Source organism: Acomys russatus, chromosome 27 (genome assembly GCF_903995435.1).
Source record: "Acomys russatus chromosome 27, mAcoRus1.1, whole genome shotgun sequence".
NCBI lineage: Eukaryota > Metazoa > Chordata > Mammalia > Rodentia > Muridae > Acomys > Acomys russatus.
In genome coordinates this window covers 43,306,889-43,334,641 of record NC_067163.1, presented here as the reverse complement: position 1 = coordinate 43,334,641, position 27,753 = coordinate 43,306,889, and the positions used below count along the sequence as shown (strand labels likewise).

The 27,753-nt window shown below is 35.0% G+C and overlaps 1 protein-coding gene across 1 annotated transcript in view; it reads right to left on the bottom strand.

Annotated features, from left to right (window-relative positions):
* Window positions 1-246: 246 nt before the first annotated feature.
* Glra3 (glycine receptor alpha 3) overlaps window positions 247-27,753 on the bottom strand; it is a 152,337-nt gene continuing 124,830 nt past the window's right edge. Inside the window, exons 8-10 of the mRNA XM_051169854.1 lie at window positions 15,881-16,024; window positions 13,791-13,835; window positions 247-2,771 (exon numbers count right to left, since the gene is read on the bottom strand). Of these exons, the coding sequence (XP_051025811.1) occupies window positions 2,493-2,771; window positions 13,791-13,835; window positions 15,881-16,024 (468 nt within the window). The 3' untranslated portion in view covers window positions 247-2,492. The remainder of the gene's footprint in view (window positions 2,772-13,790; window positions 13,836-15,880; window positions 16,025-27,753) is intronic.

Here is a 27,753-nt window from a genome sequence, read left to right as displayed (position 1 = left end):
AATGGTAGTTAGTGTATTTGCATATTTAAATTATTTCTTACCACTGATAATATTCTGCCTTTAATTCAAGATTGAGATTCAAGATTGGGCTGTGGCTTACTAGTAATTCCTTCTCTATCATTCTAATCCTCAGTACTAAGAAACACAATCTCATTTGACACAGGGCTTTTTGAGGCAAATACCTCAGGATGTTGTTATTATTTAAATTTTAATGGCTCTGTAATGCCTCATTACTTTATTACAGGGGACACAATTCTTTAAGCCCTCTTGATACAGACATGTTGGTTTGTCTTGTAATGACTGCCTTGGGAGAAAAAGCTGTTAATAGTATTTTCTTTCTGTTGGAAGACACAGTACATATAATAGATAGCAGAATTATTTATAAGGAAAGATAAAGAAAAATGTACTTTTGAGATAGCAATATTTCTATAGAGCTAACGTCATTCTTGACAAATTTTCTCAAAAATACAGACATCCAGTGGCTTCAAATATGAAAGCTGGTCAGTCACACCTGTGGTTTTCTTTGGGGCCTATGTGTTTTGTGATTATTAGATTTCAGCTTGCTCCTGGCAGGATTTACTCAATTTAGGTCATGTCAAAACTTTTGAATTAAGATATATAAAGTAGACAAAAGGTATGCAAGCACTTTGCCAACATTGAAGGACTGTAGTTCATTACTTTAAACCCTCTGGCTACACCCAGCATAGGCAACATATCTCGCTCTAATGTTTAATACATAAATATATTTCTATGGTTTTGGCTCATAGACAGCAAAGAATTACATGTATGCTCAACTTTTAGATGCATAGTTTTCAAGCAAAGAAAACACATTGTAACAAATTATTTTAATTCTAGACTCTTCATAAATCACAAACATGGTTCTCTTACCTTGTGCAAATTACTTATAAATGTGCTAGTTTGCTTTTTATTAGCAAACACTCATTAGCATGGGTTGGTTTTTAAAAAGTTAATTTTATGATCTCTTCTTGGGTTAACCACACTACAGAGATATTGAAAAGTTTTTAGTTTTAAATGGCAGTTTCTGCTTTGAGTTTTGGGAGTGGTTGAAGGTCAGAAAATAGTACCATTTGGTTCAAAAACTATTGGTTTTCCTATAACATATCTGAGATTTTTAAAAATTCTTGCAATTTTCATTATATAATTTTATAGACTAACCAATGATTAAAATATCTAAAAATCACTCTAAAAATTTTAAAGTATAACATTAATGACAATAATAGTTAAGAAAAACAGTAAATGAATCAGAGCTTGGCAGCTGCTATCTGACTAAGCTAAGAAAACTCCACTGCAGCTGAAATAATTGCACGGGTTGTGAACACATTTCTTTTTCAAGCAAAATTACTTTTAAATACACTTTGAAACTACTGTTTTGAATGCGTTGGCTCATAAAAAGCAAAATAATCTTACTTGATAGAATTGATGTTTAGGTCACTTAGAATTAAAACCCATCCTCCTGCTACTTAGAGGTATTTTGGGCTCACATAACTGATGAGAAAAACTATTCTTATTTAAAAATATTTTCATGAATCTACTTGTATTTTTCCTTGAATTTGTTTATTATCAAAATGTAAGTGCTTTAGTATAATTAATATTTAAATTCTCATTCTAAACTTAATAGAAAAGTCTTATTGAAGTTTGTTTAATTACACAAAAACACCAAACATACAAACAATTAAGCCGCTATTAAATTTAACAAAAACGATTGTGCTGGCTTAAAATCTTTAGTGTTTGGCACTAATTAAAAATAATTGTAACACTTATTTACAAACAAAGGCTGCCTTCAGTGTCTTCATCTTCACTCCCAGAGATGAAAGGTAAGTAGAATTTTTATGTAATGTGATTGCGTAAATTGTTTATTTTAAATTTTGGCAGAGAGATATTTAGTATTCTAAATGATGACTTTCATTTTGGTGACCCAATTTATTGTTATTTTTTATTGTGTATATTGGTTCTACCATGTTCCTATGGATGGCGTTCTAACAGTAGTGAACTTGTCATTTAAAGACCTTGTTACTTTCATTTTTTTTAATATACTGTGCATCTTAAGCCATTACTTTTTATTATTCTCTTCATTTTGTTAAACTTGCTTCATAAATTTTTACTGTGTAAATCTTGATTCCACTATGTTTACTATAGTGAAGTAAAAATATCAAGAAATCCCAAAGTAGTTATCATGTCTACTGTATGTGCTAGTAAAACATATACAACACACATTGACACAACGAAGAAAACAGATCATTTGGCAGTAATGTGAAATAGGAGCTCCCCCCACCCCAACACACACAATGTATTTTGTATCCTTTATAAGAATCAATCTGTCTCATTATTTTACATAGAAAATCAAAATAAACTCTTCCCCCATATGCTGTTTGGATGCATTGGCTATCACTTGTACACCACACACACACCTACCCACGCCTATGGCAGGAAAGCTCTTTCTGAATGCAGCGTTGTTGTATGACTTCAGAGTCTTAATCTTGCTGCTGATGAATGTCTTCATGCCTAAGAATTTTATAGATAACCCAATAGAAAATGTTAAAAATCAGAAACGCCAGCGGAAAGCAGGCTCGGGAGATGGTGTCAATCTTCTTGGCCCTGTCGATGAAGACCTTCCTCATATCCTCGGGGCTCTTTGGCGTTACCTGGACAGCGTGGTTGGGCCCTTTTGGAACCACGCCATCCTTTGCTTGCAGGCACGGCCCCATCCCGTAGGCTGTGAAGCTGAACCGACTCTCCCTCACCTCATCATCCTGTTTGCAAAAGACAGCAGGAGGTGTTTTAGTAATGAAACAGGGCGTGCCACGTGGGGGGGGCGGATCAGAGTCACGGCATAGCGTTTATCATGATGCGTGTGTTTGCTTGGGTATGGAGACTAGATAGCAGAAGCACATGACGATGAGCTGGCTTGAAGCTTTCCCAAATGAAGTATTAATGGAGAGATAATAATCTTGTGGTGTCTACCTGTCACAAGATTCTAAATGAGAGTAAGAAAACAAAACAAAACAAAACAAAACAAAACAAAAAAACCTATTGAGAGGTTGATTATAAACATGCACATCCCAGAAGTTTTTGGTTACGAGTTTAAATATACAAATGCCCCATCAAATGGGAAATAGATACTCGAATCATTGACTAAATTTTTCTTTCTCATGGAACCAACTTTTTAATATGTATTTTCTTCTTACAATGCTAGTCACTTCCTCACTTCCTCCGAGGATACTGTCTGTCAGAACACGCTGCTTGCTTTGCGCTGCCCTTTAAGTTGCTTCTGTATGTTATTCTATCATGTTCTGAAGAGCTACAGGAGACGCTATAACTTGCTCTAATTAATACACAGTTATTTCACATATTCAGTGACTTGATGAGTTATGAAAGGAAACTAGAAGAACTTTATTTCATATTTTAAAAAGTGGACTTATTAACTTTTGGCCCCTTTAGTGAAAATCAATTGAAAATTAATACACTTGTTATAAAGTTAAAATTCACCAGTAAACATCATTTGAAACTATACTATTACTTTTAAGCATGGCAAATTAATGAAACATTTCCATATATTTACATGAGAAACAAAATTTGTAGCCTGACAAATGGTTCGTTGGTTAAGAGCACTTGTTGTTCTTATAAAAGGTCTGAGTTTGGATCTCAGCACCCACATGGTGGCTCACAACTGCATATTACTCTGGCTCCAGGGGATCCAGTGCTCTCTTCTGCCTTCCTCAGACATTCCAAACACACAGTACAAATAAACTTCCACAAACAGACATACATATACATAAAAAGCTAAATTAAAAACTCTAAAAATTTTACTGTAAAAGGGTAAATATAACATCTTTATGATAGAGAAATGTGTTAACTAATTTATAAGAAAAATCAATGAATAATTAGTGTGAGAATAAATGGTTACTGACAAGAAAAATCTTTTTTTGCTAGTATAACTGCAAGTTTAATGGTTCTAATTAGCATATTTTCTATGTATATCTCTGTTATGATAATTCTTTTTATATTAGTGCAAGAGATAAAATAATCATTTGGCTCTAATTAGGTCTATGAGTGTATCTGTTCAATAAAAAAGTGTATCATAAAATAAGAAAGCAAAAAATAGAAGTAATTATGGATTGTAAAAGTGAGAAGATGAACAATGTTAATTGATTAATGTGTGAAATAGTTTTCGAGAATTATGAAGGTGAGGCAATTTTAACTGAAAGACAAAAGTATATGTTACTGGAAACATTCAATTGTAAGATTCATTAAGGAATTGGATTTGAATTAAAACAATTAAACTATGACAATTAAAAGTGCCTTAAAATACAGCTTCCATCCATGTTACCTGTGTCTACTGTTGTAATTTTGAAAAACAAGACAAAAACAAAACCAAAATAATTTTTTTTAGGACTCTAGTAAATGCAATTTTTAAAAATGTGGTCATAAATTGACTTCCAAAAAATAATTTATGGAAAATTTACTGCGTGCTATGAAAGTATCTGTCTGTCTTTAATAAAACTGTATATCACTTCAATTGTTATTATGTAAATGGTATTTTATCATCTTTAGGATTTAATAAATTATGCTGGTGCTTGCACATCAGAACAGAAACATAAGTTATCTCAGTAATTTATATTATGTGTGCAGGCCATTTGATGTTGAAATATAATATATTACCTAAATCCTATCAACCCACAAGTTTAAAACACATAATTAAAACAGACAAAAAAGCTTTTCTATGAGCATTTTCATAGGTTGGCATACTAGTGGAAGCAATTGGAAATTTTATTATTAAAATACTAGGATTTCATGATTCTACCATATATGTTTAGCAAAACAGATTTCATTGACCAGCTTTCTTCTCATTCGTTCTGGACAATTTATTTTAAATTCTTTGAGACCGCAGCTGTTCTGCTCAAGTAAAGGGTTTTCATTCAAAAGGAAACAAGAATGAGTGAAGAACCAGACTTTTTCTGTTGTGTCTTTTTTCATAACTGGCTGTATGTAGTGTGTTAACATCAGGCCTGAGCTGTTATGAAACTCTTTGTTTTTTTCGAGACAGGGTTTCTCTGTGTAGCTTTTGCTGTCCTGGACTTGCTTTGTGGACCAGAATGGCCTGGAACTCACAGTGATCTGCCTGCTTCTGCTTCGAGTACTGAGATTATGGGCATGCGCCAGCTGCCTGGCTATGAAACTCTTGAGAGTAACCCCTTGTTTCTAAGCCATAATTCTCTTGAAAACATAAAATTAAGCTAAATGAGGAATCAACTTCACCACCATGGAAATGTCAAGACAGACTGTACATAGGCCTGTGGAATTTTAGGCAGTGTGACCAAGAGTATAAAACATTGGTTTGAAAAAAGAATATCTATGACTCCTGTGTATAAAGACAATCACCTGTGTATAAAGATAATCACCTACTCCTTTATTTTCATGATTGCATCACTGTGTGATTGAGGGGCCAAAGAAGCTCTGGTCCTCAGAAACAGCATCTTGTTTGAGATGATTATGATGCTAAAATTAGTCGAAAGATTGTTGTTGTTTAAAGACTCTGAGTGACAACTCAACCCAAAATTGTGCAGTACACACAGAAGACATTTTTTTAGAACGGCTTTGACTCAATATGCCTACAAAGCTTTGCTCTGATGTGTTCTTAGAAGCTCTTGATCAGCTCTGGGTTTAAGGAAGCAAGAGATAGGAAGACAAATTACTGGGCCTGAATTATATGATGGGAATATGGATGGCACAGAGTTATCCCCTGGTGAAGCGTTATGTGGAGGAGCAATGAGATAAAAGTGTAAGAGAAAGTGCCCCACAATCCAATGATTTATTTCTTAATTAGCCACTCTCACAAAATTGGAACCAAATGGTAGGAAGAAAATTAGCAAGGGAAGAAAGCAGTTAGTTCTTTGACCTGCCTCAAGGTAAAACTTGAAAGACTATTTTTCTTAATCTTGATGACATCCATAACCTCTGAATGGTGACACTCAAACCTTGTATTTATAATACTCTGTGCCCCATAAAAATATGCGAGCCACATGATAGCAAGCTACTTGAAGCAGACAGAGCTAATTTTAATTAAAAAATTTGAATTTGGTATTCCAACATGATATTTCAAATTTGCACAACATATACATTGAAAAATTTTCACTTTCTTAATACTAAGTTTTTGGCATATGGCATTTACTTCATCTATAAACTCAGGCTACATTTTTAGTTTTTGGTAGCCATAGAGACAACAGCCACTTCTGTCATGGCTGTTAAGAAACTAAAAGATAATAGCGAGAGTGGGTAGGATTTTGTGAGGGATTTCCTGGCACATCTGTCACCATCTCCAAGGAGCTACCAAATAGTTGCAGTGTCATATTTTGAGTCATTCTGTAAGATTTAGCAGATCTTGGTGTGATCTGTTTCATGACTCTTGAAATGTAAGAGCGAATCAAAGAATTTCATATAATGCAGCATAAAAATGTTTGACAGAAATGCTGACTACCCACGTGCACTGTTCTAATTCAGGGATTACTGGCCTTTGTGATCACAGGTTCACTTTTGAGGGGGAAGTCTGTGGTGCTAGTAATCCGTCATGCAAAGCATGATTGGTTTTTCACTACTGTGAACTGGACCTCTCCTGTAGATGTGTAGATATATTTAAGTGTAGTAGGAAGCCGAGGCTAGTCACATCCTCATCTGAAAGGAGCTTTCTCTACCCATACTCTCTCCTCTAAACTTTGTAGAAACCCTATGGGGTAGGAGCGGGGTCTTTCTTTGCAGAAAGGGGGAGGACTTGTAGATTTCTGAGCACATTTATCCCTGCAGATATCATGGTGGGTTCACCAGGGAGAAGAAAATCCCTCTTGACTATTTAGAAGAAACACCATTAGCACTTCTGTCATGGCTGTTAGGAAACTAAAAGATAATAGTAAGAGTGGGTAGGATTTTGTGAGGGACTTCCCAGCACATCTGTCACCATCTGGGAGGCCTGAGACAGGTTTAGTTTCAGAAGCTACCACCCTTAAGGAACTCTACGAGATTTGTTCACATCAGACTTTAGAGTCAATAGTAACAGTGGAAAATGAAGATAAAGACATCGATACAAGGTTTTAAATTTATTCCATGCCATCTAATATATCTAAGTGAGCAAATAAAGTTGACACTTAAAGATTGTCTTGAAGGTGAGGGTTTTCTTGTCCATCGCTTAGTAGAAATCCTAGATTAAACTATGTAAAATTGAATAGTCAAGGACAGTAAAAGCCTATTTTCAAGATACTGGAAGTCAGTGGGAGATATATGATACTATCACCAAGGAGCAAGAATACAATAAAAGAAGTCAAAGAGAAGTTGGTGGGGCAGGAGAGAGGAGACAAAGTGACTGGCTATGGCTATGGGTATCAGTGCTCACAAAGGTTCTAGGAAGAAATAAAAAGAAAACAGAGGAGATTTTGGTTACACGTACAGTTAAAAGAATATATTTCTATTTTTGGTCTAAGCCAAATAATCTTTGATAAGCTATTTTTAGTATAGTTTTAATTGGTTGTATTAGATTAGGAGCTATTACAATGACGTAAATCTTCATCTGAGATAAGTGTCAAACACTATGGGTTGAAAAGTGATTTTCTGAAGTGACTTCTTGGAATTAATCCTAAAAGTTTGATCCTAAATAATAAAACAATGGTGAATCTGCCTTAGAAGATTGTTTATTATTATTATTATTATTATTATTATTATTATTATTATTATTGTTGTTATTATTAATTGAATTAGAAGAGAGTATGGTAGATTATTTTAATGTGAAATTAATTTTAGTTTTGAATAACCCAAGGCATAAAATTACCTAGTATTTGTGAATGCTAAGCTTGTTTTGGTATACCTTATTCTAATCACCTCCCAAGTATTTATTGAATTTAAGTCATTTAAAATATATTCTTCAACATATAAAGAAATGCATGTTACAAAATCAACCAATTATGTCATATTAATATTGGGTCAAAAAGTTCTCTATATATTAGATAATAGTTAGTGGTCATATAATTAAGGTATGTTATAAGTTAAAAACACAGAGATTATATAGAATAAAGATTGAATTGAATCTGCTAAATTAAGCTAAGGAATATGATTGATTAAAAAAGTAAAACGAAAACTTTAGTTTCATTTACTTATAACAAACACCCTTATTATCCTGTAAGTGAGTTTCAAAGGAAGACAATGAAAAATTTAAAATGCCACTTATTTTGCCATATAATTTCTTTTTACAAGAAGGCTATTTAAAAAGAACTTTTGAAAATGGGAAGAGAAGAAATGTTTTAGTAATTATGTATCAGAACTACACTGTGAAAATTCTAAATGCCTTTTTACTTTATTTTGGGCCTCATACCGAGGGGCGACTCATATAATTGCATATTATAGATTGAAATGGTAGAGGTAGACTGAAAGTTGCAGCCCAGATGTGGTCACTCAGCAAAATCACATTTCTGTCATTACAATAATATGTTGCCATACACGAGAGGCCAGAACAATCAGAAAGAAGTTTTAAAAATCACATTCTGGGACTTTAAAATTATGAATTAAAAATATAAACTTGGCATCTGATAGTGATAAAGATAGGAATGTCACCACCAAATGACCATAAAACATTAAGTACCTATGGTGCCAGGAAGTATTGGTACTGTGAATTAAAGTAAAATATACCAAGAAATATTACATATGATTTTCACCTTAATATCTCCATCTTAGCAGATGCCTTTCAGACGTTTCTCCACACAGTTAAGACAATGAATGGAGAACTGTAGAGGTCTATTTGTTTAAACAGTTTTTACAAATTTATTGTCAAATACGTATGCAACAGAGAAAGGCAACTGAGTTCATTTCCATCTAATTGATTTTGAAATGTGTGGATTATAAGAATTGCTAGTAAATATAATTGCTTATTTTGCTGGGGAAACTATCATTTAGAGAAGTCTGAGACCAGATGAAAGATGATAGCATGTTGTTTAATTTACCACTACATGTTTCTGTGTCATTTCAAAAACTAAGTCTTAAGAAAATACAAATATAGTCAATAAAACCATTTCCATAGTTGAAAGCCGAATGTTGACATGGAGGTGTCTGAACGTGAGTTGAAGGAGGGCTTTACATTTACTACAGGTGACTTTGTCTGGCAGCCTCAGAGCTCAGCGCATGCTGCGTCTACTGAACGTTGACTCCAAAGCAATTAGAAGGCAAAAAGCGGTACATTTTAAGTTGTTAAAGATGATTGTTCAGGATCTATGTACATTTTGAAAATAGAAGATAGACCTTTTAAAGGAAAGATAAGAAGTCCACAAAATACTTTAAAAAATATATTTCTACTTCTGGTGTACTTTATTAAATTCTTAGAATGATTAGTAAGTATTTATTGACAGCTATATGAATACAATAGATGGTATAACTTTGATAAAGAAGCAATTTTGACATATTTTAATTTTAAGTAAGAAGAGATTATATTACTATTTTAACTTTTAATTATTTATTTGCCTATTAATTCTCTGTGTGGAGGACAATTTGGGGGAGTTAAGTCTCTCCTCCCCACCTTGGTTCTGAGAATAAAACTCATTGTCCATTTTGATAGCAAGTGCCCTTATTTATAGAACGTTCTTACCAGCTCTATATTACTTTATTGAGTATTATTTTCATGAATTCAATATAATACATACTCACATTCAAACAATATACACCTCAAAGGAAGAGTTTGCATGAAACAAGTTTTAAACAGCTGCTTTCCAAAAATAATCACAGTCTTATAATCTTTATTTTATTCAGGAAGATAAAATTGAATGCCTCATATGAGTGAGTCTTTAAAAATTAATTTTGTCAAATTTAAATTATTGAGAAACTACTTTTTAAAGATATATATAAAAATGTATATATATAAACTTAAATACCTACTTAAAATATTTTAAGTCTAGAATACAACATAAGTAGATCTAGAATGGAACACATTAAGTGATTTCATGTAATGTGGATACCATATAGATTCAGCAATGGGGTTTTATCTTTTCAACCAACACATTACACATATAGTTGTATTTTGTTTAACACTATAGAGATGACAAAGCACAAGACAAAAATAATGTACACATTAGTCGTAAAAGTTACACTGAGCTATTTTAAAGTAAGACAACATATAAATTTAAAATAAGAGTAATTTTAAGGTATTATTCCAATTTTCAAAATAGAGTCAGTTGTATCTGTATTTTATAAAGATAACCATTGGCCTATCCAAACACAAACTTTGGTCATAATTTCTTGAGTAGAGCACTAGCTCATTTCTACTTTATTTTCCTATGCAGATAGTCCTTAGAAAGACAGAAGTTCTAGAAGACTGTGCAAATGAATTTTCTCTTAGCAAAGCCTTACATCATCGCTGTAACTTATGCAAGGAAGCTACATGAAATGTGCTGAAGCAGTCCCATGTCACTCAAAACTCTCAACAGATAATACATTTGGAAACAACAACAGTACCTGAATCTCTCCATAAATGAGAATAGTAACTTCTAATCAAAGTATTTTCATGTCATGCATACACCCACACACATTCAGCGCTGGAGACAGCATCTATGACATGGCACAGTGGGAGTCAGCACACAGCAGGCTATGACAGTGTGGGGTGGGGAAATTTGGATAAAAGAGCAAAGTGTTATTCTTCCAAATAGACAGAGGTTTCTAGAAAAGAAGTAAAATTCCAAAGATGACATGTAAAATTCAAGTCAGTACTAAGCTAAGTTATAGAAATAACATTTCTCATTGTCCATTTGCTTGGAATACATTTTCAGCCTTTTACCCTGAGGTAATGTCTATCCTTGTGGCTGAGATGTGTTTCTTGGATGCAGAAGAATGTTGAGTCTTGTTTATGCATCCCTTCGGTTAGTCTGTGTCTTTTTATTGGAGAATTGAAATCATTTATGTTGAGAGATATTAGTGACCAGTGACTGTTAAATCCCTTAATTTTGGTGTTGGTTGCAGTAGAGAGTTTGTATGTTTGTGGTTTTGCACAGTGTGGTTATTTATTTCCTGTGTAGTTTTGGTTGTAGTTTGTCCCTTGGGGTGGAGTTTTCCTTCTAGTAACTTCTGTGACAGGCAAATCTGAACCCGGGGGGTGGGGGGGGGTGTCTGCCCAACCTACTGCACCAACCAAGGACAATACATGCAGTAAACATCGAACCCCTATTCAGATCTAGCCAATAGACAGAACATTCTCCACAGTTGTGTGGAGAGTGGGGAACTGACTCTGACATGAACTCTGGTGCCCCATATTTGACAACTTCCCCTTGATGGGGAGGCCTGGTGGTACTCAGAAAAAGAATAAGCAGGCTACCAGGATGAGACTTGATAGGCTGTGAACATATGGTGAGGAAGGAGGTCCCCTTCTGTCACAGACCTAGGGGAGGGGGAAAAAAGTGAAAGAGGGAGGGAGGGAGGAACGGGAAGATAAAAGTGAGGGGATAACAATTGAAATGTAATGTGAATAAATTAATAAAAAAACATTTCTAGGAATTCCATCTTCACTAATGTAAGATCTATTCTTGTGATAAAATGTCTATAAGAAGGCAATTTTGTTTCTTTTGTTAATCTCCCAAATTAGCATGTGGGAGGGAACTCATGCAAATTGGGGCCATGAAAATAGACACTCTGTTTTCATTTGTTTTTATTTTGATTATGTGAGTTGTAAGACTTAGATTGCTCAGAGCATTTCAAAGCAGAATATATTAGTTTCAGAGAGAAAAGAACTTGGTCAGCACAGATGGTTGTTAGTTTGAGAAAAATGCTTTATGAAAGTCAAAGTTACTATTATAAGATTTGTACAATGTGTATCCTACTTATTGAAAATATGAAATCCATATTTTTCTAAGTAATGTGTTTACATTACTATATTGTTTTTCTGTTGAAAATAATTGATTGTGGGGTCAGGGTAAGTTTTTATCAGAAAAACTTATAAAGCCATAATTAATAGATTATGCAGTTTTTCATTGAGTAGTTTCTATAATTTTTTAGTTACTAACAATATAATTATACAATTTTAGAGACAGATTTTACATATACATATATTATTTATTATATATTACTACATATGTATATGAATCTCTATTGAAATGACCATATTTGAGTATTCAGTTTAATGAAATTTAAATAATTGCTAATAGGATAGCTACAGTCACTAAAACATATGACATTTTTCACTGATTAAAAACAAGGAATATTTGGAATGAAGAAATAAGATATGAATTTGACTAACAAAATAAACTAGGTAATTGGTAGTAGATTTCATAGGAACTCAGTAAAGTGAGGACTTGTCTTAGTTAGCGTTTCTATTGCTGTGATGAAACACCATGACTAAAAGGCGAATTGTGGATGGGGGAGGGTTTATTTAACTTACGCTTCCAGATTGCAGTCCTTCATTGGAGGAAGTCAGTACAGAATCTCAAGCAGGGAAGGACCCTGAATTCAGGAGCTGACGCAGAGGTCAGGGAAGAGTGTGGTTTACTGAGTTGCTTTTATAGCTTGGTCAGTCTGCATTTTTATTGAACCTGGGACCACCAGCCCAGTGATGGCACTACCAACAATGGGCTGTCCATCCCCCACCAATCACTATAGGAAAATGCCCTATAGCTGGATTTATGAAGGCACTTCCTTAATTGAGGTTCCCTCCTTTCCCACGATAGTCATTTGTGTCAAGTTGACATAAAACTAGCTAATACAGTACTTTAAAATAGTACTGGGTAAAGATTTTGTACAAAAAGTTGAGCTGGTAAAATTATTCAATTAATGTTATTTTTCACTTGCCATATTCTTAACTGGGATGCACAACAGAACCATCTTGGAAGTTGCTTTAAAAATATAATTTAGCCTAAAAGCTTTCAGTTTTACAAAGTAGACCATTTGTAATGTAACTTTATGAACCAAATTCTTGGTCTTGGGACATTTATAAATCACCTAAGAAACAATATTCTAGATTTCCTTCCTAAATATGTACACATTATGCTTGCATGGGTGTCTTTGTGATATCTTTTTTTTTTAATTTTTAAAATATATTTTATCTTTATATATTTTTATTTGTACATGTGATAAGATGTTCTCATTAAAACAAAATTGTTGGTTTCCTATGCATAATCTTATAATGAATAGATTCTAAGGATACACAGACTGCACAAAGCATTTCCGGTTGCTTGTACAGTCACTCCTAGAATTCTGTATATAAATAACTTTCCTATTTATTTTCTAACTTATTTACTGCTTTTGTTTGTTTTAAATTATCTATCTATTTATATACTCATTTACTTTTGAGACAGTGTCTGGTCTGGCTGCTCTGGTTGGTCTGGAACTTGGTGTGTAGGTGAGGCTGGCTCAAACAGAGATCCATCTTCCTCTGTCTTTGTAGTGCTTGGATTAAAGGTGTGTGCCACTACACCAGCTCCCATTTGTTTTGAAGTGAATTTTCTCTGGATCTATAAATTTTTTCCCTTTGTGGAGATTTTTACAAGACGTATATAGTATTTTTAAAATATATATTCTTAAAGTCACTTTGACCAGTTAAATAGCTCAATAGGAAAAAAAAAAATACATAGTTTGCCTTTTGTTGAACAGGGAAGGGCAAGAGTATAGTTCTTAGAAAAGCTGAAGGGAGTGCTGTTTGCTTAGCTTTCTGTCTGAAAGGGGCTGTGTTTCCCCACCAAACACTGCCACGGAGCAGAATATGCTATCTGCTTTGTATAGGTGATCACATTCCTCTACTTAGAGTTAAGAAAGACATTTACCGTGTCTGAGAAACGGTAAAACTTCTCCAGTGCAAAAGCTTCTGTCTGTGGACCAAGAGTGATTGAGAAACCAGAGAATCATGTCAAGAATAATTACACAATTGATTGAATCACACAGACACACACACTGTTTTATCATACATATGTATGAATTCATTGATGTTCACAGATGCAAAGTATCTATCCAAAAGTGTTGAATCAAAAATAAATTGCTTTGTTCTGCATTAAAGTTTAATTAGCCTTAATCATATATACTTCTTGAATATTTCAAGTAGTGATAAGAGAATGATAAGCCATTATTATGCTTATATTTGCTTATAATTTTTCTTGAAACACCAGTAACTGAAAATATTAATCTTTGCTGTGAGCTAAAGAGTAACAGACATTAAGTACATCAAATATTTTTATCTCACTCCTACGTGAAGCAAAATTGAGTAAAGAGGCACTTCAGTCAGAAACTTTTAGAAAGGAATCAGAATTTAATATCTAAATCTGTGGTCTGTTTCATTCTCCAGTGACATTTAATGTTGACTAAGTAGGAGCTAGCAGTCTTTTCCTATTAGACAACATTGCTTGACACTTCTCACTTCTAGTCTAGGTGGTCCATAATTGAAGCATGCTACAGTAGATAAGAAAGGAGAGAAAGTAAAGCTACAGAAAAATGGAAGTGTAACATGAAATACTAATGATAAAGAAACTGAGTATTGCCCCAGTTATAGCAAACAATTGTGTGGAAAATTGTATCAGTCACTAACAGGGAAGAAAGGCATGTGTTTCATCCCTATTAAGCCTGGCTTCCATTGCAGTGTGTCCATATGCTTAGTGGGGACTAAAACATAGCTCCCCAATGACCAGAGGAAGGTTATAAGACAATATAAAAGTTAATCTCCTTATTATGATATATTTAAATATATAAATGGTATACATTAGTTTTCATGCAAACTTAGAAAATGAAAATCTAGTATTGCTTCATGTCACAGAGCTGATGCTCCGTTCCTGCAGTCATCTGCAGATGTTTATTGGGACTGTGATTAGTTTTGTAAGTTGGTTGCCTTACAAGTCATTTAATACTAAAAGGACTTGAGCTGATACATCAGTCTATTGCTTTAAATTATTCAGTAAATATATAAGTAGTAAATAATACACAAATCATTTAGCCTTTAAAAATAATTAAATATTCTTACTATATAATCCATACCATTGTCCTTAAGATTTATGTTTTGTTGAAATGTCTTAGTATATAGGATGTGGCAATACTTTTTTATATGACTCTGACAGTGTTGTGTTGAACAAATGTTTCCATTTTAAGTTGTCAGTTGCCACATTTGCACTGGAATAAGTAAACCATGGATCTACTGTTGAGAGAAATTCTGTTAGTATAAAGGAAAAAAGGTGACTTTAAATCATGTGTCCATAAAGGAAGATAGCTTACCAGGATTTAATGAGAGGAACAAACACGTTCTGGACAAGCCAATTCAGCTAGCATGTTACTCCACAACTTACTATAACCTCCCAATGATGTTCCAAATGCACTTTCTTATGGACTCATATTTGATCAGACACTAGCAAGGCAACAATAGCCCCTTGTTGTGTTTAACCACAGAGTTTCATAGCAAAAAATATTTAAATATGAAAATGCTTAAGAAGGAGACTGCATTGCATGAACTCACCATCATGTTAATACGCTCAAGATGCTTTGTGAAAAATAAATTAATTAACTCAGAAAAAGGAAGTTTTCATAATTAAATTTGATGTCTGTGTTAATTAATGCCATCAGAAATAGTCTAGCATTGCAAGTAGTAGATGGAATATTTATCCACTGCAGCATGAGAAGCACTGTTCCTGGAAATAGACTAATAACTGTGATAAAGGATATCTTGTCATTAGATATGCTACTTAAGTATAACTCAATACCACAATTGCCCTGGAACTCATCCTTAAACCCTTTTTCAACTGAACAAAAATGAGAGAATATCATTTCATTTAGTTTCTGATCTGAGTTTCACTCCTGTACACATACACTGCACTGAACAAATCATTTTGCACTGCAAATTGCTATCCCACTAAACCCAATAAAAGTAACCACTTACTTTGTTCTTTCTCTTTCGTCGAAGTCTCAGAAGTTCTTTGTGTTGTCTTGATACAAAATTCACTGCTGCATACTCCAGAAGTGCAGAAAACACAAAGAGGAGGCATACTGCCATCCAAATATCAATAGCTTTGACATATGACACCTGGCCAGGAGAGAAAAAAAGAGCAAGCAAGTTGGCTTTTATCACTACTATCCTTAAAAACAAAATTAATTCTTCTTTTTTGATTCTGAATATAAATTATAAATTAGTTAGAAAAATAAAAAATCTAAGTGGTGGTGGCACACACCTTTAGTCCCAGCACTCGGGAGGCAGAGCCAGGTGGATCGCCGTGAGTTGGAGGCCATCCTGTTCTACAACATGAATTCAGGAGGGCCAAAATAAGAGAGAAACCCTGTCTCAAAAAACAGAAATAAAAACAACAAAAAAGAATTCCCAAGATATTTTTAATAAATTTTATGGCTTAGACATAATTGCAGGACTTGAATATATTTTGTTATTATTTTCAACTTAGGTATTAACTCAAACACAAAAAGAAAGATCAAATATTCTATATCTGAAATATTATCAAGGAGAAACAAATAGGGAAGGGAGAAATCAAAGTACGATTAGATTTTGCGCACGGGGAGACTTCTAAAGCTGATAAGATCAGTGAAGTATAAGAATACCAAATTAGTACAGAATAATTTTTAGTCTTCCTAAATACAAATGACAAACAGAATGAGAAAGAAATCATGGAAAAATACCTTTCACAATAACCTCAAAAATATTGTGGGACAACTCTAACCAAGCAAAAGAAAGGCCCGTGTGATGAAAACTTTAAGACATTCAACAAGGAAGTTAGAGAAGACATCAGAAGATGGAAAGATTTCCCATGCTCATAGATTAGCAGAATTAATATTGTGAAAATGCCTGTCCTACCAAGAGCAATCTATAGATTCAACGCCATCCTCCACCAAAATTCCAACCCAATTCTTCACAGAAAAACAAACAAACTAACAAAAAACCGTTGACTTCATATGGAAACAGACCAAGAAACCAAAACAAGGATAGCTAACATAATGGTGAAAGATGAAAAAGAATGTCTGGGGGTATCACCAGTCCAGCTTTCAGACTGCATTACAGAGCTACAGTAATAGAAACAGGATGCTATTGACAAAAAGTTGATACGTTGATCAGCAGAATCAAATTGAAGACCCATATCTAAGTCCAAATATGTAAGGACATCTCATTGTTATGAAGTACATAAAAATACATGCTGGAGTTAAGACACTATCTTCAAAAAGCTGTGCTGGTTAAAAGATGTTGGCATGTAAAAGAATGAAAATATATCCTATCTATCTACCACTCTGCATAAAACACAAACCCAAGTGGATCAAAGGCCTCAGTGAAAAACCAGGTACTCCAAATCTGACACAGTGTAATACTTGAAATCAAACTGAAATATTATATATCAATATAAGACCAGGTACCATAAATCTGAAGCATTATAGTTCTTGAAGTCAAACTGTGATATGTACCGTGTATATATGACATATATATGATAAAAATATAGATAAATATAGAACTGTAGCCATAATGTTATTATAACATAGAATATAGTTAACTTTTAAATATTTACTTATTATATTTTCACTATTTCTTTTTTATACTTTGCAGTAATTTACTGTGTCTGTGAGCCAAGTGAGGTATGCTAGGAATCTAACCCTTGTTCTCTGTAACAGCAGACTGTGCCCTTATCACTGGGCAATATCTGCATTCTTTAAGGAAGAAGTCTTTAGTAAAAAAAAAAAAAAAATGCCTTTTAGAAAACAATTTCAGGGTATAGGCATATTGAACTTTAAAACAAAATGTTTATGTTTATCTCATGCTCACACTACATACTGTTATGATTGACCTGAGTCACATTTCTTTTTTTTAATTGACAAAGCTAGAAAACACACACACACACACACACACACACACACAGAGGCACACATGCACACACACACACAGGCACACATGCACACACACACAGAGGCACACATGCACACACACACATGCTAGTCACTCTCTATCTCTTTATATATATATATATATATATATATCTTCTGTATATCATCTATGTACCTTTTATCTATCTATCTATCTATCTATCTATCTATCTATCTATCTATCTATCTATATGTACTTACCTATCTTCTATCTATAAATCCATCCATCCATCCAACAAAGTTGAACACAGGGTAATATCTCTGATTCTATTTTAATATCTTAAGGCTCATTCTATCCTTTACCATCTTCTATCTCACCCTAATTCACTGAAAACTACCTCATCCTGTGCCCTCTTGGAAGGATCTGTCTTCCATTCCTAGCCTCATTCTTGGAAAGCACAGTGCCCCTTTTCCATGCTCCAATGTCCCTAGTAGTCTGGATGTATCCATTTCTGCAGCCAGTCTCTGGATCTTAATGGTTCTCAACCAAGATCCCACGGGCCTTGCGTTCTCCTTGTCAAGAGACCTCTAAGGGCACAGGTTTAAAATGGTTGTAAGTTGCCATATAGGTGCTGAGTATTAAACCCAGGTCCTCTGGCAGAGCAGCAAGAGCACTCTTAACTGAGAAGCCAACTCTCCAGTCTCTGAGAAATTATTTTTAAGAGAAAAATCTAACTGCATTGATTTCAAGTTAAAACTAACTATTTTCTAGTCACGAATTTAGTTCATGACTAATCTCAAATTTGTTTTATGGCACAAAAAACACCCTTGCTATTGCGCTCTACCATACTTCCCTTGTTTTTACCACTTCATGCAGTATTTATTAAATATAAATGATCAAACCAAGATCTATTTTTTGTATTATAGAAGTAGAGATGATTAGTGAGGTGTATGTTGAAGCAATTAAGTAAGCAATGCTTACTTACGTAGTACTTACGGTGTAAGCAGTAAGACAGCAAGAGAGCTCTTAAAAAGGACATGTGGACGAATGACTGGGCAAAGGAGATCTAGGAAGACAGAGACCTCTCAGAGGATGTGTTGATTACTGGTGTTTGCTACTTTAAAAAAAAAAATTTACTCTATTCTAGCTTCCATTTCCTTCGCTGAATTTTTGAAAAATTCAAACAGTCATCAAGACCTGACTTAGCAGTTTGTACTACTGCTTTGAGCCCCGTTTGTTCACTGGGCATCTGCATAATCTACTTTCTCAGGAAATCTTTTCCCAAATGTTCGTAACAGAACACCTCTTCTCTCTACCTTCCTCTACTTATTTCACAACTAGAGACAAAGCTGCCCGTTTTGAGGATGGTACTGAGTCCTAGTGAGTGCCTGCACAAAATCATTCAGCTACTATATTACAAAGGTAAGAGCTGAATATAAGTAACCTACTTCTGGTGACCATACACATGGCTAACAGTCGGCTACCTCCTTTTTAGACTTTAAAATCTTCGCTACAAATTAAGAACAATATTGTAAGTTAGTATTCATTTTGTGTCACAAACGGTCATCTTTAATCTCAACTTAATAGTAAAAGTCAAAGGTAATCCTTGTTATTTTCTTTGATCTTAAACCTAGACTGTTCCCTCTTTACCAGACTGTGAGAAAGGAGACAGACAGGATCCAGGCATTTACTAGAAAGAAACATGATATCTTTTGATCAAGAGAAGCTAAATGGTTAAAATCAGAGAAAAATTTTAGCCTTCAAAATACAGTAAAGAGTCCCCTGATTATATAAAATATAGGAAGCATTTTGATCCAGTCAGGATTCATATGACCATTGTATACTGAGTTAATCTAGGGAGGTATTGCTAGCTGTATAGCTCACATTTAGTATCCAGAGACAACTTACTCTAAGGCTTGTTTTAAAAACTTTATAGCTCATTCAAGTTCATTCAAAAAGAAGGTTTATGGTTAATATGCAGAAAAGAAGTGTCCGTGGAGTGTTTAGCCATAAATGAGACATCGATATCACTAGTCCCCCATTCCAAGACTGAGAAACAATTTCAGAAGATGAACCCAAGAGACTGTAAGAGCCAAAAGTCTGGGAGAACCATAATGAAACAATATTTTCTGGACATGACATGACCACTACACTGCATGACATGATAACTGTGGTTGCCTGTGTAAAATCAAGCCAGTCAGCATTCTAGTGTGGGGAGAATGATTCATGAACCTCCACCCTAATTGTGGCACTATGAATAGTTGACAAGTTACAGGGAAGAGAGAGTCAGTTTTCATCAAATTGATGGCTACTGGTAGGTTGACCATACTTCAGTGAATGATCCCACACCCGACAGTATGTGGGCAGAACGAACTGGACTCAGTGAGTTGCTGAAAAAAAAAAGATGGCATAGAAAGTTTATTTATTCTACTCTCAACATTTTTTAGTTTCCTGCAGTCATTTGTGGAAGGTTGAAGACCTTGAAAGAGAGCAAGGAAGGGTAAGAGGAGGCTTTGGAGAGAGGGAAGTAATGGAGCGATGTGAAGAAAAGTAACATGGGGAAATGATGTGATTATATTATAATTTCAAAAAATAAATGAAAAATCAGACAAAAGATGGATGGGGTAAGGAAATTGGGGTAGATGTGGGAGTAGTTAAAGTAATGAATGAATGGGTGAATTTGATCAAGAACATTGTATGAAGTTCTCAAAGAATTAAGAAAAAATATTATAAAAGTTTATATATTCTGTAGACTTATGTTTAAATTTCAGAAATGCTATGTATTTCTTATACTGCTTAATGTTATAATTAGAAAGTGGAGAAAACTTGTGTTACAAATAAGACATAAACATATGTGACTGAATTTTGTCATTATTGATGAATTTGGATATTATAGACAGAACCAAGTCACTTTTGGCTTGGGGAGAGGTCATATTTGGGAAGCTTGCCTAAGTACAAATTTCTCTATGTTTTTCACTTTAATAATAATAAAACACAATAAAGTAGAAGTTGGCTGGATAAGATTCCCTACATAATACAACATAGTTAATAGACAACATCAAAGTCTCGCTGGCTTGAAATGACATTGTACTGCCCACTTTTGTTGAAACGTGGCTCTAGGGAAGTGTTGTCATTATAATTCTTTCTTGTGGCACAGCGCTGGAAGAAATACAGGGCACTTGTGGTTGTCACTTTGGGTGATTAATGGCAAGGCTTGAGGGGGCATGGGTCATTTTGGTTAAAGTTCAACAACCAGAACCATTCAGAGTCAAATTCAACATAAAACAAAACAAAAACAAAAACTGCCAAGATTTTTTGGTACCTGGTGGGAGAAACTCAGACTAAGAGGCCCAGCATTGTGCTAGAGACAGAGGGAGTCAGAGAGAGGGATTTTTTCTTTTTTGTTTTTAATTCGGAAACAAATGGAAGAATCTCCACTAGTTCAGGAGTTATGATATTTTTTAATAGTGTAAGATAATAGTTGTAAATAGAAGCTTCATTAGAGAGCCAAACATACTGCCTTCAAGGAAGAGCATATGAGTTATGGTGGCAGAAACCATGAAATGTAGCCATGGTTTCTAAGGCCACACTGTCAGGTAACACATAGTAAGTCATTTGTAAGGAGGTAAAATACTAGAGTCACAGCAATCCTGTAATGGAGTGCTTCTTAACCTAAAGAACACAACTGTCTAGAGACAGAGGATAAAGGCAGAAACTACACACTATTTCACCTGTGAAATGGCTTTGTTTGAGCCATATAGTTTCAAAAAGGGTGGATAGGAAATAGAAGATAAGAATAAGAGATGGGGAGAGAGGATGGAAGAGAAGGAGCGGAGAAAAAAGAGAAAGAGAAGAAAGTAGAGACAGAGGGAGAGAAAATAGTACAGAAGGCACTTGATCACTTTGCTAGAGTGCTCATCCTTCTTCCAGTCCATCAGTCATTTGTGGATGTAGTCCTGATATCATTTCATTTGTACTCTCTGATCAGGAGTGATTAGTTGTGGATATCGCTGTAAAATAGTTTCTAAGTGCAGTACCCCTGTGCAAGATTTTTATAAGACCACTCAAGAGCAGTTTTAGGTTTTGTTGACTGACAAGCACATTGTGGGAATTATATTATGGATATGGAACCATATGATAAGGTTAAGTGGTATAGCAAGACACATGCCTTTACAGTAATCTACTAAGATGGTCAAAAGAATGACAATGAGGTCAGTAAATTCCTATCCTACAGCCATAGACACAAAGTGTTAATAGATAAAGATTTGTTGCATGTGGCTTGCTAATTATTACCCATACTAGTGTCCATTAGTTATTTTTACAAATAAAAGTTTAAATGAATTTAAAAGCTTACATTTGAGAATAGGAAATTTGCCAGGTGATGGTGGCATATGACTTTAGTTCCGCTACTTGGGAGATTGACGCAGGCGGATCTCTGAGTTTGAGGTTAGTCTGGTCTACAGAGTGAGTTCCAGGACAGCCAGGGCTACACAGGGAAGCCTTGTCTAGAAAAACAAAGTAAGACAAAACCAACCAACCAACCAACCAACCAACCAACCAACCAACTAACCAACCACAACAACAATAGCAACAACAACAACAAAGATATATACTAAAACAGAACCCAGGTTAAGCCTCAGAAGACATCTATAAGGCAAATTTCCATGGGTCATTTAAGAACGATTGTTTTGTCACTATTTCTTCAATCTAAATTTGCTTTTCTTAAAAAAGAAATATGCATTACAGAACAGTGCAGTGTATGCCTTTGGGTAAGGTAATTTGTTCTTCCTGTAATGGCAATCCATCTTTGCAGATGTCCCCAATTTCACAAATGTCAAGTGAACAACGATGGATAAGTGTGACTGTGGAATAAGCAAGTGGCTCAGACACACAGACAAATGTGTTTCCTAAAACATCTTGAATCTTTGTGTGTTGCTTTGTTTGCTGGGGATTTTACTGCTGACATCTATGAATTTTACTTAATCTTTTAATTTATTCACTATCATATAAGACTCTGCATAAGATGTTTACATTTTGTTATAAGAGTAATATTACCCTGAAGTACATTCGAATGTTATCTAGTGTCAGAGGTAAAGTAATTACAACAAAGGGAAAGAATAAACAGTGCTTTAAAGTCATTAGATAAAGCAAATTGAGTTGGTATTGGCAACACAAAAGGAGAGCAGTAGACAGTGATGCAAGTGAGAGATATTTAGAACATTGACAGCCTGGGACTTTTTGGTTTTTGTTGTTGTTTTGTTTTGTTTTTGCTTTTTCGAGACAGGGTTTCTCTGTGTAGCCTTGGCTGTCCTGGAACTCACTCTGTAGACCAGGCTGGCCTCGAACTCACAAAGACCTGCCTGCATCTGCCTCCTAGAGTTCTGGCATAAAGGCGTGGGCCACACACCCAGTTGACATCCTGAGATTTTTGATCCATTTCCCTGGAGGGTGACTCACAGCAGTTGCACTGATGCCGCACTCACTTTGATTACACACAGACCTTTAGTAAGTACACGGTGCATAAAGGTTTTTACCTTGTAAATAAAATGCTGCAGAAATGCCTCCATCCTGAGTCGCATCATTTCTGGTGAAAGACTAGAGTTGCCCTTCCACCAGGGAAAGACCAAGGATTGCGAAGGTCACAGATACCTCTGATAACAGCCTCAGTTACCCAAGCTTGATTTTCATATCTTCTAGAGTGTGTGACTAGTTTTTAAAAAAATTTTCACGATGATGTAAAATAAACCTAGATGTCACCAGAGGTGTTTCTAGAAAGGATGCCGTTAGACTTCTGGGCATGCATAATATAATAACTCTTGACCTATTCCTCTGAAGTGAAATTAAGCATGTGACTTCTTGCCCCAGTCTTTACATGCTAGAGATTTTGCACTCTGCAGCTGCCTGCTTACTGTGATCATCTTTCATCCTAATTCCTTTTTCTCAGGTGTCTAGGAGCGATATTTATGACTTCAAACTAGAATCATGGAGACAGAGGGCACCTATAAGGGCCATTTAAGCACTGAATTTTGAAGCAAGGTCTTTGTTTCAACGGAGGTATAGTTGTACATGCTCTTTTATCCTTTAGGAAGTTCATATATATGGTTCTAATATATATATGATCCTTTTATTTTATGTGCATTTTTCTTTTCTATTTTTTACAAAATTAACATGTATGGGATATTAATATATCAGAGTAAAAATTTAAATAATTGAGTTTATTGATCACAATCAAATGATCTATCATAAAATTCTGTTGAAAATACTTTGTTACAATATTAAAGCAAAAATGAACTCACGTGTGTTATATTTTTTCTAAATTTACTTGAAGTAGTATCAGCTAACAATATTTTGAATTTAAGTAGTAAGAACAAAACTCTGCTGGTTGAGTAGCGTTCTACTGCTAAAATAATAAGAAAGCCTGATTACTGTATGCTGCCCTCGGCCTTGCTACATGTTGGGAGCAAAGAGGAAGGTCCTTGAGCCCATAGGTCTCCAGAGACCAGAAATGATAAGCTTTTCCAAAGGGAAAGATGAAAAACCCGCTCTTCCACCCAGAAAGCTGAGAATTGGAATTGGCTAACAGCCTGGTGATCTGTGTTGTCTGTTGGCCCAGGCCATATAAGTTCTAACAACCAGAACCAGAGATGGCTAACAGCCCAAACGATCTCTATGCTATCTGTATGACTGAGATCAGGCTAGACTCTCAGGCCCCTGAGCTAGAACAGGTAGCCTATCTTTAGGAACAATCTTCTTGGAAACAACAACACATACCCTGAATTGAGTTTCGATGTAATTACACTTCTTGTGCATCAGATATTGCATTACACCTGGAAGTTTTTCGTTTTTCAATCTATACATTGGGAGTAAACTATCTGGCATTAGACTCCCCAAATCTGACCCAGGTTGACTATGCCAATTTGCTCCAGCTTTCTCATTTTTACCTTTTCCTGCAGTTAGCTTTCTGTATAACACATGCAAGGATCTCCTCAGCTACAGATAAAAAACTTACTCTTTAAATCCACAGAGCAAAGTATTTTTAGACCATTAAGAATATGTCCTTGTTAATTAATTTCTTAAAACATAAGTATAACTCCTTCCTATTTTTATATTTTATTCTTTCAGTTAAAACAACACCCCCCCAAAATCTGTATGCTAATATAATCTAAGTATTAAAAACATATAATGGTTCATTTTCAGTTTATATTAGTTATATAGTTACTTCTATAATTGGTGGTGAAACGACTTTTATATTTTCCAAAAACCACTGTTTTCTTTATACTATACAGGAGATAAATACACGATTTAAATTCATTTTCATTAACTTTGTAGTATTCTAGAGAGAAAAACAGAAGCAGAAGTAAAATGTAATTCAACTGAATTTTCAGGCTACAACAAAAGAGTAAAAATGGAATAGTTTTTTCACTTTTTAAAACAAGTATTGAATAAATAAACTAAAAGCTCATGCTGCTCAAATGTGCATGAGAGTCTCAGTAGACACACATATACAACATTGGGTTCTGAGGATGGAAATGTGTGAATGATGCTTTGTCAGCTCATGAGGCTACTTCCAGTGGGTTATGCAAGCAGATTGAACAAAAACAAAACAAAAACAAACAAACACCAAAACAAAACAAAAAACAAAAACAAAAATGGAAAGTAACGGAAATAGTAGGCTCAAGTTCCTGTCCCCAAACTTTAAATATGTCTAGAATTTGAAATCTGTGTCAGCTAGAGACTTCTGGGCCTCTGTGAAAAATTCAATTATTTAGACTTTCAAGTGTTCTTTGTCCTTTTGTGTTTAGCAGCTTTTTGTAAATAAGATAGCTCCAGTAGTAGGAATAGAGTGGGAGAAATTCACATTGCATCTTCCTGAGAGTTTTCGTTCTTCTCTCTCGACATCTCTTCTCCCTTTCATACTCTTTTTCAAAATATGTAAAAATGAACTAGAGTGTAGTCTAAGAAAAGAGACACAGTTTTCCTAGGTAGCATTACTTGCTTGTAACCATGCCTTCCCTTCTTTTTCCCCTCACAGCTTCCTTGAGCATGGGATACCCTCCCCATTCTACTGACTTTGGGCTAGCCATGGGACTTGGTATGATTTGTGGGATGAGAACCGTAATGAATTATATGTCCACTTTGAGCAAATGGTTTTTTTTTTTTTTTCTGTCTGCTTGCTTTCTAGTACTCATGCACTCCCACTGGAGGGGTTCAGGCATATGGCTGGTCACCACAGTTGATACATGATAAGACATCAGAGCAAACCAAACCACTCCAGTCTAAACCCAAGACCACTTTCTTTCAGTCAATCTCAGGCAAGCCCAGAAGAGACAAAGGTAGTTCCCAAGTGCACGTGCAAGGAAAAAAGTTGTTTTTCACAAGACTCTGAGATTTTGGTGTTATTTGTTATGTAGACTAATTGTAATTAAATCAGGATGAGACAGCATTGGGCCAAGAATCTTGGGCCAAGTACTTTGTCTTAAGAGACAGAGTTTGGATGAACTTTCAACCCAGATATTTTCTTACTCTTGCCGAGCCTGTGCTGTGATGGATGCAAGTGTGTGGCAGAAAAGTACCTAAAGCTCATCCTGAGTCTTTAGAAAACAGACATTTTAGATGTTGATATGTTAACTAGATATTAATTTAAAAACACAAATGGCTAGGACCAATGCTTCCACTCCTGACTCAAACCTATTCCTGTTAAAAATGACTGTTCTTCCACATTTCAAAACTGGTGATGCAATGTTGTGATTTGGATTGGAGAGAAAGTCTTTGGGTAAATGACTTTTGTCTTTAAGCAAATGGACCTATTTTGTATATGGCTGGTGATGGACCCAGGGTAAAATAGAAAAAAGAATAAAATTTTGAAGAGCTAGGCACAGTTTTTAGCTGGAGAAAGTGGATCAAGCACAGACTGCTTTTGTTTTGTCGTTATTATTGTTTTTCTTATTTCTGGGCCTTAACTTGTACTTGAAAAAAATTCACCTGTAATCTTTCACCATGTCCCCTTTTCATTCTTAAAAGTAGGAGGCCTGGAGCTCTTGGACTTTGACAGTTTCATGTGTCAGCTTTACTGATGTCTCAACATGAAATGGAGCCTTAGAGCACTCTCTCCTCATTCACCTTGTGTTGGAGATGACTTGCCAGTCGCACCCCTGTGTACCACCCTTGCCTTTCCTTGCCTCTACAATGTCCTTTTCATAAGCACAGCTTATTTCACCTCTACTTTCCATAACGGCAAACATGTCTACTTCCTAAATCTCATTACTCCCCTTTCTCCTGCAGCTGGCCGACCACCATGGACAGTGAACTATACCAAGTGTCTGTGGGATCTTCCCACTTAGAGTTCTATCTACGCCTCTATTCTCCTCACGCAGAATAAGAATGATGACTCATCTTAATAATTTTTTTAGGTTGCCCTACCATTGTTGACAAATGTAAGTATTACAAAGGACTATGATGCTATCCATATCTAGACCCCATAATCATTACCATTTTCGTTTTGTTCATTTTCAATAATCCCATGGCGCAAGGAAGCTTTTATCAATGTAAACTATCTTGGACCTTTGTTCTCAATAGAATGCAAATGACATCTCTTCTGACAAATTGCTGTGGGCACTGCCAAAATGCAAAATACTTCCAAATTCTCAGGAATGGACCACGTATGTGTTCTTGCTTTGGGCTATGAAGTATTTGACTTAGCACAGCCTTGCAAAGGCCAATCAATTGATCATAACGAAGGGGAATCTGAAGGAACAGCCTAAATATTTTCTAAGATTCTTTCTTTTGAATCTTGATTAACTTCCCAGCTTTTTTTATACTACTGGATATGTACTAGCATACAGCCTATGCAAAACACCAAACAATTATCTTAAGTTAATGATACTTTGTTTTTCCTGTTATTTAATAAATTGTATTATTATAATTGCTAAAATGAATTTGTTTTCTACTTCCTAGAATGT